Below are 12110 nucleotides of genomic sequence, written 5' to 3' on the forward strand. Positions count from 1 at the left end.
AGCCTCTTAAATAACTGAATTGATGAATGTGAGCGCTTCAATAAAAGTAGATTTTTTTTGCAATATGCTGCTCTTAAGACTTCAGTTATGTTTAAACCCCATGCCAAAGAGGATTTAGATCAGCAATGAAATAAAATATCTGAGAACAGAAGGAGTTTAAATTTTTTCTCTCTCAAATAAGTGAATACTTGTCACAGACATAAAACATTTATTAAGACTTAAATGTTTGTTCCATCTGTTATAATAACGGTTCCATTCAATTGTAACAAACCACACAACCATACAGAATAACAGCAATATTTCCAATTGTTCACAATTTATCTGACATGAATGTGTTGGCCGTTATGGATAAGAAACTGTTATTTCAGTTGGAATTATAAACCAAAAGAAATTCTGAAGTTGGTACCCAAGGTGCCTGAAAGCTGTGTGGGGGCTGGTTGTCAGCTTTACGCGGACGACACAGTCATATATGCATCTGCTAAGACACCAACTGAGGCATCTGAGATACTATCCTCATATATGAACAGGGTCTGTCACTGGCTTCACCAAAACAGGCTTACTCTGAATATGAAAAAGACAGTTTCTATGTGTTTTTCTATTAAAAAAACATCACAATCAGAAAATCTCAGAGTGACAATGCAGGGAGAAGAAATTGAGAAGGTAAATGAATTTAAATTCTTGGGTGTGGTACTGGATTCAAAACTTACATTTAGTAAACATGTAAAAAAAATATCAAAAACAATAAAAAGTAATCTAAACTGTTTTAAATTGATCAGACATCAGATCTCATATAAAGCAGCACAGCTTTATATGCATGGAAGGATTTTCTCCCATATGTCATATTGTGTTACAGTGTGGAGCCAAACTTGTGTAACTGTGATTAAGCCTATCTCATCTCTATATAATCAAGCCTTAAAAATAATGGATAAAAAACCGATGAGATGGCATCACTGTCACATATTGAAACAGTACAACATGCTTAGTTTTGATAATTTCTTAAAGTTTTCTACACTCAAACTGGTTTTTAAGTGTCTACAGAACCTAGCACCAGATGTTTTATGTAAGTTAGTTAGCAGGCAGAATAGTGGTAGGATCACCAGGGGAACAACAAGTGGTAACTGTAAGGTTGAACGCCGTAAGACCTCCTTTGGGCAGTCAGCGTTCTCTATAAAGGGCTCGCAAATGTGGAACACACTGCCAACTGAGATAAAAACAACTCAAGATTTTAAGGTTTTTACTAAAAATGTCAAAGACTGGTTGAAGCAAAATCAGAAATGTACGCATTTTTAATCACCTGTAACCGCTAATAGGGTGTTCTCTTGCAAGCTGAGAATTGTAAATAGGATATAGCTTTGCATGTTGAAAATTGAATGTATTTTTGTATTCTTTTTCTCCTTTCTTTCATTTTCTTTTACTAAAAGCCTAACTAGGGACAGGAGAGGGAAACTAGCAATAGCTATACTCTCTGTATGCAGAACATCAGTCACATTGGCTTGTTTGTAATGAGTGAATGTGATCACATGTAAACCTGCATTGTCCCTATTAAATAAAATAAATTAAAAAAAAAAAAAAGCACGGCCACAGAAATGTTGTCAAATCAGTGTTTATCTATAAAGAAATATCCTGTCAGTCCCTGTCAAGCTGTGATGAAAAATATTGCTGTTTTTGGGGAAATATTATACTTTAATATTTGAACTTCCATCATGTGTGCATTGACCAACTGTATTTTGTGGGAAAGATGTATCGATGAAAATGGAGGGAGTCACTTTTACAATAAATGTAACTTTATTGACAGTAAAAAGTTTTGAAAATATCAAGGGGCACACATTTGTAACTGCAAGAACATCTTGAAAAGCAACATGACTTTTGAACTAATGAGGCAGTTGTACATCTTGAACTTTGAGGTAAAGTGTTTTGTCATGTCATTCACAAAATATTTTAGAACATTGAGTTCACACAAGGAGACAAAAACCCATGCCTCATTTCCACTTCTTAGAATTACTTCACTTTTCAAAAATAATTCACGACTCAGGTAAAATGACGAGCACACATGCTACACACACATACACACGCTTACTCATCCAGCCACACACACACACTTCTTTATTTTTCAAACCCAAGTGCATTTTAGATTTTTTTCCCCCCCAAACTGTTTCAAGTACATTTTGCTTGCTATTTAAGGAAATCAAGTTGAACTATGAAGCAGCAAATCCACAATAATAAGTAAGAATACTGAGTTTGGTCTCATTCATGTTCCCAACATTAATATTATCAAATAACTCACCGTACAGTAGCAATAAGGTATTTGGGTGCTATAAAGAAGCAGGAGGTAACATTTCATGGACTTGAGGAATATGCTGGATAAGATTTGGAATATAGCTGATTAAATACACCAAGGCTGAAACAAACAACACTAAACCGATAATCACAAGTGATAAATGAATAGATCCAAACCGATTTGTAGTCAATTAATATTTAAATAATTTCTTATAACACACTTATAATATGGAAATTGTTTAAAATTTATCCGCAACTGCTGAGTGCAAAACCACAAAAGAATTGTTTTAGTTGAACTAACATTTATTTCACAGTCACAAATTGCAGCAAACTCGAGTGCAGACCGTATTCCCTTTGCAACGCAGTGGGACACTGTAGAAGGCCGGCTCCGTTAAAAATACTCTTTTGTTGCTAATTAGATGTTCAGTTATTGTAAGTATTAAGCCATTTATCAGTGCAGTAGAACAATCACAAAAAAAAACTTTTTTTTTTGTTGTTTTTTTTAAAGCCATGAAGTGCTTCAGCATAGACGTTCATATACAGGCAGGGAACCTAAAAGTGCAATCCTGTAGGGAGGTACAGCACCCTGGGCTCAATCAGTCAGGCTTTTAACATGCGAGCTGGCTCATGGTCTGATCTGCACCAGTATTCTAAAACTCACTTTAATATCCAACATCTAATTTTAGGTTTGAGCCCTATTTCACCCTCATTTCCCCCATGATTTTGCTTTATCCTGAATAATCTTTTCTCAAAGCTGACTTCAAACAATGTTAAATCATGCTGTAAACAGTATGCATTCGTACAGTAGTGTACCACTGCAGAAGTTAAGGCAATCCATGTCTGTGCTTCGTCTGTGACAAAAGCTCTTCCCACACCCAGAGGCACAAAGCTCTCAGTGCATATAAAGCTTAGCTGACACACTACATAAAATACCCTCCTCCACCAAAAAAAGCAAAACTCTTAGTGCGCACAAGGTAATAAAATTGTTTTAAATCAACATGCTTTCCAAAACTGCATGTGAATATGATCTCCTAATTGTGACTACTACTTAAAAATCACTTAGGAAAAGATGGCTAGTCAAGATTCTTGAGCACCAGTTCGCTCCTTTTTTTTTCTTTTCTTGTTGAGAGGAAATCCCCAAAGAAGGCACTTTTAAAGCAAAACTCATAGCTTTGCAATATGATTTAATATTGGAGTGCACTCAATCATAGAATGTAATTTGCCTCCACTAAAATTAGACTGGTCTGAAAAAAAAACCTTTCCACTCACATCTGCCTTAATATAGTATATACTCTTGTAGTAAAATCAAAAATCATTTTCCATATAATAGGGATTTAAAGTAACTAATCTGGTGCAGAACAAACGTGAGCCCACAATTTTAGAGAGCAATAGATGCCTCTCGTCATGCAACCGTGATCTCCTGTCCTCAGCCCACCTGGTGCTCTCCACGGCTGATGTGAGATGAGAATTCATAGCGATCCTGGCTGGGGTGACCGCAGATGTTGCACTCAAATGGTTGTCGGAAGCCGTGACAGCCCATGTGGATGGTGAACATGACGTGGTCCAGAAAGAGGATGCGGCAGTACTGGCAGTAGAAGGAGCGCACGGGCCTGCCAGCCCTGTCTAACACCTGCAAAGGGTCCCTGGAAGAAATAGGTGAGCCAGGGCTCCTCTTTACTACAGTGGGGGGCGCCGGACCCCCTCTCTCCCATTCTGCGTCCAAGTCTTTGGCCTGCATGGGGCTGGAGGTGGGATGGCTGCGGGGCAGTGCTGGAGTTTGGTAGTGGAGGTGGTGGTTGTTGGAGGTACTTGTAGGGGCTGCAGCCCTTGTGCTGTGCTCCTCTGCTGTGCTCTCCGTGTCCGTAGAGTCGGGACAGCCGTTAGGTGAGGCGGTGTGACTCTGTGCTGAGGGCTGATCATCACGGCTCTCTCCGGTCTCCCGCCCAGGCAGGCCGAGAGATATTGCTGCCAGCCCTCCTCCACCGTGGCCTCGGGGGCCCTGAGGAGTCATGTTGCTGTTGATGGAGCCCACAACTGTGCGGAGCCCTGCCGCAAAGCCTGGATGGAGTTGAGAAAGAGCAGCAGAGTCATGGTTCACGCCTTTTCTCCGGGGATAGTGGAGGTGCGAGCCACCCAGCCCAGCTGATTCCCCAGCAGAATGGGAGCTCATGAGGTCCCCATCCTTCTCAGAGCCAGACGACAGTTCATAAGGTGCTTCTGGTGGGTCAAGGTGCATGTGCTTCTCACCTACAAAGAGATCATATCATCGATAATTTACAGTTAAACGAGAAGGCTTAATGTAACAGTCTCTCCAAAGTTTCCAATGAAGCGTTGTCAACAAGACTATGTTTTTGTGATTATAAAAATAAAACTGGTAAAATACACAAAATACATAATGAATTATTAAAAAAGAAAAAGAAAACTCACCCAAAAACTTCTGTGGTGTTGACCTTTTGCGTTTGGTTATGCTAACAGGTAGTCTATCCACAAACTGGATTTTCTCACTGGATGGCTGCAGTCGAGGTTTAGTAGCTGGCTCCATATTCGCTGATTCTTTACCAATGCAAAAAGAATCGCAGTAAAAGATTAATCTTTTGACACATTCATTTTTTTTTTTGTATATCAGAGCATTTATCTTCTCGGTTTCTTGGCAGTGTGATGTATTACCCTCTGCTGTTTGGGTATTGATGGCAGTCTGGGGGTCCAGAGTCTTCAGATAACTATGGCAGCGCTCCAGATGTTCCTCAAGTGTGCTCTGCTGTTTGTAGCTGCGACTACAGTAGCTGCACTTGAAAGGTTTCCCCACCGCCGGAGAGGAAACTGAAATCAGAGAAAAAATCTGTTCAATCAGTGTATTTCGCCAAGAGATATTTTACCTTGTCTGATGGACAATGGCAATTACTTGTTGCTTGAGAGGACCACGCATAAATCCACAGATATACATATCAGATGTTGCTTATTTGTTTATCGAAGGGGGTTTTTAATAAGAAAAAAAACAACGTAATATTAAGATGATGGAGTTCCCCTTGACCTGGAATTCCTGAAATTGATCTATGTCGTTTGACAGTAATAGAAGAAAGACGCCTAAACCTTCACCGCAAAGTTCCACCTTACTGAGCGGTCGGAACGGCTGACGTCAGTTCAGCGAAATCCAGTGCGCATTAATCTTTTCTCTGAAAATCAGCCATCAACCAAAAGCCCTACCTAGGTGCACACCTGTTATTCACATGTGCGTGTTCACAAATTGAAAGCACACCAACAGGATTTCCTGTTTTTACTGTTAAATGTCATATTTTGTCATGTTTTTACAGAAAATTCTCATGCTGAAGACCTATTTCCTCTTGAGTTTCAAAGAAAGGGTACATGGACCATTCCAATGACGCCCCATCTTTACTGCTTTCACCTCTGTTTCACAGACTATGCTCGTTGACAACATGAGATTGTGCTGTTTTGCAACATCAATCAAATTTGCTGCTGACATAAATCCCTGCAGAAGAATTTTCCTCACGGAAAATGATTTATGTGATAGAAGCTGTTGTTTTGCACTTAGAGCCTAACTCTTCTCTACCTGTGTCAGTCAACCAACGTGTCTGTGCACTCCAAAATTGTTACATGTAGCTGTAGCACCTGACAGTCATGATGCTTACGGGTCAGAGATATATTGGCACAGGAGAAAAACAAATACTCTGTCTCTGGTTCCTGGCAGAATTGCTTTGCAGTCGTGTACCTCACTGATTTACCTGCATGTGTGCGTAGATGACCAGCGAGGGCATCTCTTCGGCGGCAAGCATAATTGCAAACCGGACATTTGAAAGGTTTCTCTCCTGAATGCAACTTGATGTGGCGCAACAAGTTTCCCTTCTGGGTGAATGAAGCTCCACACTGGTTGCACTGAAATGGACGTTCACCTACAAACACATGGATGGACAAGGGATGCACGAGCCTAATCATTTCAAGTGGGATAAATGTATATAATTTGTGATAAGGAAGTTAGTCACTTTTGTCAATTCTCATTACCAATTCTTTTTTCTGGCAGGTTCTCACCTGTGTGGCTGCGCTTGTGGACCATCAGCACATTGGGTCCAATGCAGATCATTCCACACACCTCACACTGGAGCTTTCCATTGGGCAGCCGGATAGGTCCAGGTGAAGCAGGGTTAGAAGTGGTTGTCTCATTATAAATGCTCTGTCTGTCTAATCCAGCCAGAGCAATCTCTACACCTCCTTCTTTCACGGGGTCCCCTCTGCAGTCCTTCCCGCCGTCAGCCCTCACAGCCTCTTTGCTCTCTGACTGGGGGATACCTGATGACTCATCATCGCTGCACATCTCAATCTTGATGGAGTTTGCTATGTAGATAATAGAGGAAAAACATGTTTTCTTCCATGCATGATATGAATTATGTGTTGTACATAAACTATACGGTCGTTATGTAACAAATGATTTACAGCTGACCACTGAGAGAGCGATGGGGCGAAGAGTGCTGGCTGTTGGGAGATATCGTGGAAGGGCCCGGCAGCCTGCCATAAAAATTCTGTTCTGCTGCTGATTCTCCTCCATTACCTAAAACATAAATATGACTGTGTTATTAAGATGAACATTAACATCTGGAGATAGCGCACACAAATATACTATACCATAAAAACATTCACACCTTGTGAATATGAACGTCCATTGCAGTCATCAGCATTCATTCTCTCATCAGATGCCTGTAAAAAACATATAATTAAGGACGGATTATAAATATCACTTATTTAATTTCATGATAAAACTATACAGACTCAAAATTTAAGAATGTATACATTTGATACCATTCATATAAAATAGGATATTCAGCTTGTAGTTGTAATAAGGCCAGGGCCCAGGCACAGCTGTCTAACAACAAGTTCACTTAAGTACAGAAATGAATTAGAATAGTCTAGAGAAAACCTGGGTTCTGTCTTGTCTTGCTATATCTGAATGCTGAAGATGCCTCTCCACTCTGTCAGAAAAATGAGTATGAGACACTTCACATTTATAGGAAACGGGTAGCCAAGAGTTTTGAAGGAGGAGTCCAAAAAAAGAACAAAAACAGTGCGTAGTATACATTTCACTCGAGATCAGTTCAGGGAAATACTATCAGAAAGTATGCACCCATTGAACATTTATATTATATTATATTATATTATATTATATTATATTATATTATATTATATTATATTATATTATATTATATTGTATTATACTATATTATATTATATTATATTATATTACATTATATTATATTATATTATATTACATTATATGATGTTATGTTATGTTATATTATATTATATAACATTACATTATATTACATTATATGATGTTATGTTATGTCATATTATATTATATTGCATTATATTATATTATATTACGTTATATATTATATTATACTACATTACATTATATCATGTTATGTTCTGTAATATAATATAATAATATATTATATTACGTTACGTTACGTTATGTCACGTCACATTATAGTATATTATATTATATTATATTACATTACATTACATTATATTATATTATATTATATTATATTATATTATATTATATTACGTTACGTTATGTTGTTATGTTATGTCATATTATATTATGTTATGTTATGTTATGTTATGTTATGTTATGTTATATTACATTACAGTACATTGTTATATTATATTATATTATATTATATTATATTATATTATATTATATTATATTATATTATATTATATTATATTACATTATCATCCAGCTCCTGCATATCTGCAACTGACTGATAATTATCAGAAATAGCTACATAAAACGGTTATACACCACCAGCCAAGTAAGATATTTGTATATAGTTATACCCGGCCCTAACTATCATTCCGACTAAACTGTCCTTTGTGGTTTAGTTAATATTACCGGAAGAGACCGAGCGGAACCAGACAGATGTTTGCTGTGGCACCTCTGCATCTGTGATCAGACGGCTGGCAGCAGCGGACTCCGGCGCGCGCGGTGGGCGGAGACATCAGAGGGAAAATGCATATCTTTGTAGTGGCCGCGCCGCGCGCGCCCGGTGCGCAACAGGCGCTGATGCAGACGCGCCAGTCACACCGGGGCACGGCGGTGAAAATAAATAAATAAATAAAAGAGGACGCACACCAGCGCCAGCGTTAGCTTGACAGTCCCTTTTCTGTCCTTAAAAGGTCGACCTTACGTTTAATCAGATATATTTCCAAAATAATGACCGTGCCTCCCCTTACATCCGCGGCGACTTGTTTTTTTCGTTGCTCGGTGGATTTGGTCCACACTGTGACACAAATCAAGCCCCTGAACGATCCAGACAGCGGCCAGACAAGACGGCTGTTTGTTGCAGGAGTTGCGGTTGTCTGAATCGTCCGGATGAACGCAGCTGTCGCCCGACACCGAGCGCATCAAACTGGCCTGCGCGGTCGGTTACAGTGTTTCCGACGAGCCGTTGCTATGGCACCCGACCACACGACAAATGGCATTCACCCTAAACTATTCCAAAACATGCCTCACCTCCAGATCGATGCCGATGTCTCACGAAGTGATGCCGCAGGTCAAGTCCACAATCCTCCTCCTTACCTGGCGACCGATCGGTGCCTCCTTAATTGTCTGGATGGCTGTTTGTTTTCCCAGGCGACGACAGCATCTCCGGGATTTTTTTTTTCCCCCCTACCTGCCAAAGAACTTCCGGGCCCATGCTGGGATGCAGACCAAACAACAGAGCTCTTGATCAAGTGATTATCGAATGCATCGATATATGACAAGTAATAAATAAAAATGTGGAGGTATTAATGCCTTTAAGAACAACACAGGCTCGAAAGAACAGCACAGAAAGCTGCTGCGAAATGAAAAATGTTTTGAAACACAGGCTACGGACTCCAACTCGACAATAGCCCTTCAGGTGTTGTGTATATATTGAAATTTGTCTATGAATGCAACATGTATTTTAGTTTAGATTATGGCTAAGAACTCATAGAGATGTATCTATGCACATAAAACACCTGACATTAGCTATTAAAGCTGGTAAAAATTGCTGTCATCAAATGGTTTATTCTGGTACTACCTCTCTGGCGCCACAAGGTGGCAGCAAATTGTTTGACACGAACAATCATACAGTCAGAATGTTTCACAAGAAAAAATGTTAGTAATCACAGGTGATGGTGTTCATATCTTATACACACAGACGATATCTCTGTGCAATTGGTTTATTATTGTGCAGCAAACAACTTGCCCCAAGGACATGACAGGAAAAACATTACAGTCAAACCAGTAAGGGACACATCATGACTATTTAAATCGATTGGGCTTGTGCCACCTGAGAAGGACATCATAAGCCTCTTGGATCTTCATGAACATTGGCTCAGCGTCCTTGCTGGGATTGTGGTCTGGATGCCATGTCTTGGCAAGCTCTCTATAGCTTCGAGCTATCTCATCAAGAGATGCTCCTGCCTCTAGTGACAATACCTGCAACATAAAAATATTCAAATCAGATGGTAATTTTTCTTTAAATAAAACATGTTTATTCGTCTGCACCTATATAGCACTCTTTTAAGCTTCTCAGTGTTAAACAAAGGTCTTTACAAAGTGTTTTTGTTTCTCATCCCCCAGTCTACACAACATAATCCTGCTCTCTCGCTTTCGTTCTCTCTTAGCCTGCATGCATGGGGCATGAGGACTTAACAAATACAGCTTGTCTGGAAGAGCTGCTAGAAGAAAAACCCTTCTGTCTTAAAGATCATTAAAATATATGTAGGGTTCCCGATAGATGAGATTTGTTCAGCCGTAATGGCCAACACTTAATGTTAACACAGAAACGCCTCATACCCACTGTCAAGCATGGTGGCGGAGGAGTAATGATTTGGGGAAATTTTGCAGCCACAGGACCTGGACACCTTGCATTCATTCAGTCAACCATGAATCAGAGCATTCCAGGGGTAAATGAGAAGCCATCTGACATGAGATGGAGACTTTTTTTTTTTAGCAATATATTTTACCCACATAACTCCCTGGTTACTCCGTGACAGATTCCACTACATATACATGCTTTTATTTACCTCTCACAGCCAACTCACCTGCAGTGCCTCTCTTTCTTTCTCGGTGTAGTCTCTCAGCAATATTTCTAGCACCCTTCTCCAAGCCTCATCCTGGTACCCTCCTCCAGTGAGAGCACATAGGATCCGATATGGCATTAAAAAAACATACTCTATCACACCTCTGAGCCAAGGCAGGAACCAAAAAATATCCAGCAGTGCTGCTATGCAGTCAGACAAGTAATACAGTGTGGCTGTGGTGTTGTGAAAAATGCAGTAGCCTAGTGGAGCAGAGAAGGCCAACCAGGCCAGGGTGAGCTTATACAGTCGTGGACCTGAATGAAAAATGGTAATCATGTAATCTTGGTAAGGTTTTTACAAAAAACTCATAGAGAAGTGATATTACCAGTGTGTAAAATGAATTAGATAGTTTTTTCAGCTTACCAAATTTCTGTGTGGTGCCTGGTGTCCGTGGAGGTTTGAACCTGCGATGCTGTATGGCAGTGACACTAGCAGCTAAACTTATGGGAAGAGGTGAGACGGTGCTGCCATAAAATATTGGGGAGGTTACGAGACAAGCAGTCAAGGTTTTTTGGAGATTCGAGGTCTGCTGGCCAACATTGGACACCAGGTGTACTCCTGCACCCACACTTAAAGGCAGAACGATCAAGTAGAAGTAATTGAGAGATTTTAGTCCTATTAGAGCCACAGTGCCAAAATAGATCCCAACACACACCTGTCCAGCAAATCTGACAGGGCCGACAGGGGGGAGCATCATGTTGTGAGATCTTCTTCTTTCTTTCTCTACATCTTCATTGGCTTGACTGACATATGCAGGAATACGCATGAACTCTCTGACCCAGCCAAACCCAAATCCTCCCAGAGTTAGCATCCAGAGCAGAGCATGGCTGTCTCTTCCTAAATAGAGATGATGAAGGCCAAAGGGCCCACCTACTGCCCACAGGGCGTAGGCTACTAGCATACTTTTTGCCATCCTGTTGCCTCTGGGAATTAATATCTCCACAGGTGAGCAGTCATCCTTGATGACTATCTGGAATGGTGTAAAAAACAGAAAAAAAGGAAATAACAATTTATTACACATCTAAATATCAATGTTTAGTTAGACTTTTAAATTTGATTTAATGAAAATGTGATTACACTTCGTGATTGTTTCCCTTTGTTATGTGATTACACAATTCTATTATTAAACATTATTATTGCATGCTTCCTCCGTCATCTCGCAACTACTCATATCATTTTGGTCATGACTCTAAGGGATTTTTAATCTCTGCGATCCACTTTGCTGGTTAAATAATCTATTATATAAGAGGAATTTATTTCCGCTCATGGTAGGAATTATCATTTAACTGGCCTTACAACCAATGAGAAACCGAACTAGATAGCACAGAACATTTTCTATGAAATTACATCATCTGCTATTCTTGCACATTTGTACATTTTACTTTATGTAATAAAAACAGAGTTACTTACTTCACAGTTAATTCTAAATCTTTATCCCGGGAGATTCTTTCTCATGTTTTCCGCAGTTGAAGTTGGTACATGTTGCAACAGCTGGACTTTGGATCATGACAGTTAAATTGCGCAGCAGTCTCAAGGCAGAATGCACAACATCGGCCCTAGATCCTATAACCGCATAGGATAAGGAAAATGTCTGTAGGGTTGAGAGAATCATGATATTGAGTTTAATGCTTTGATTGACTCTCAGTTTCTGCAATAGAAAAACAAAAACATAAAAGTGTAAAATATATATCTTAAAAAGAAAGTGT

The 12110-nt window shown here is 39.6% G+C and overlaps 2 protein-coding genes across 3 annotated transcripts; both read right to left on the bottom strand.

The window, feature by feature from the left end:
• Window positions 1-1809: 1809 nt before the first annotated feature.
• Window positions 1810-8955, bottom strand: ikzf4 (IKAROS family zinc finger 4). 2 transcript variants are annotated; one of them, XM_061736139.1, is made up of 8 exons: window positions 8807-8955; window positions 6930-6984; window positions 6731-6838; window positions 6322-6624; window positions 6018-6185; window positions 4945-5097; window positions 4705-4830; window positions 1810-4524 (listed from the first exon to the last, which is right to left on the bottom strand). In XM_061736139.1, the coding sequence occupies exons 2-8, from the start codon at window positions 6967-6969 to the stop codon at window positions 3704-3706; spliced, it is 1719 nt and encodes a 572-aa protein (XP_061592123.1). In that variant the 5' UTR covers window positions 6970-6984; window positions 8807-8955; the 3' UTR covers window positions 1810-3703. The 2 variants fall into 2 exon arrangements, with proteins under 2 accessions (XP_061592123.1, XP_061592122.1); XM_061736138.1 differs by lacking the exon at window positions 8807-8955 and adding an exon at window positions 8186-8265.
• Window positions 8956-9326: 371 nt separating this feature from the next.
• dnajc22 (DnaJ (Hsp40) homolog, subfamily C, member 22) lies at window positions 9327-11915 on the bottom strand. Its single transcript, XM_061736140.1, has 4 exons — window positions 11815-11915; window positions 10768-11374; window positions 10366-10658; window positions 9327-9757 (listed from the first exon to the last, which is right to left on the bottom strand). Exons 2-4 carry the CDS (start codon window positions 11315-11317, stop codon window positions 9581-9583), a joined length of 1020 nt encoding a protein of 339 aa, XP_061592124.1. The 5' UTR covers window positions 11318-11374; window positions 11815-11915; the 3' UTR covers window positions 9327-9580.
• Between the last annotated feature and the right edge of the window lie 195 nt (window positions 11916-12110).

This window comes from Cololabis saira, chromosome 12 (genome assembly GCF_033807715.1).
Source record: "Cololabis saira isolate AMF1-May2022 chromosome 12, fColSai1.1, whole genome shotgun sequence".
NCBI classification, from domain to species: domain Eukaryota; kingdom Metazoa; phylum Chordata; class Actinopteri; order Beloniformes; family Belonidae; genus Cololabis; species Cololabis saira.

What these genes read in the sequence shown, in the direction of transcription:
- ikzf4 (XM_061736138.1), bottom strand. Translation starts at nt 8,236, where the DNA reads ATGCAGAGGTGCCACAGCAAACATCTGTCTGGTTCCGCTCGGTCTCTT. An exon ending in TCATCTACGCACACATGCAG is followed by an intron (nt 5,098 to 6,017) that starts GTAAATCAGTGA and finishes CTCTGATTTCAG; the next exon opens with TTTCCTCTCCGGCGGTGGGG. An exon ending in AACACCACAGAAGTTTTTGG is followed by an intron (nt 4,525 to 4,704) that starts GTGAGTTTTCTT and finishes ATCTCTTTGTAG; the next exon opens with GTGAGAAGCACATGCACCTT.
- dnajc22 (XM_061736140.1), bottom strand. Translation starts at nt 11,317, where the DNA reads ATGGCAAAAAGTATGCTAGTAGCCTACGCCCTGTGGGCAGTAGGTGGG. An exon ending in AGGCACCACACAGAAATTTG is followed by an intron (nt 10,659 to 10,767) that starts GTAAGCTGAAAA and finishes TTTTTCATTCAG; the next exon opens with GTCCACGACTGTATAAGCTC. An exon ending in AAGAAAGAGAGGCACTGCAG is followed by an intron (nt 9,758 to 10,365) that starts GTGAGTTGGCTG and finishes TTTATGTTGCAG; the next exon opens with GTATTGTCACTAGAGGCAGG.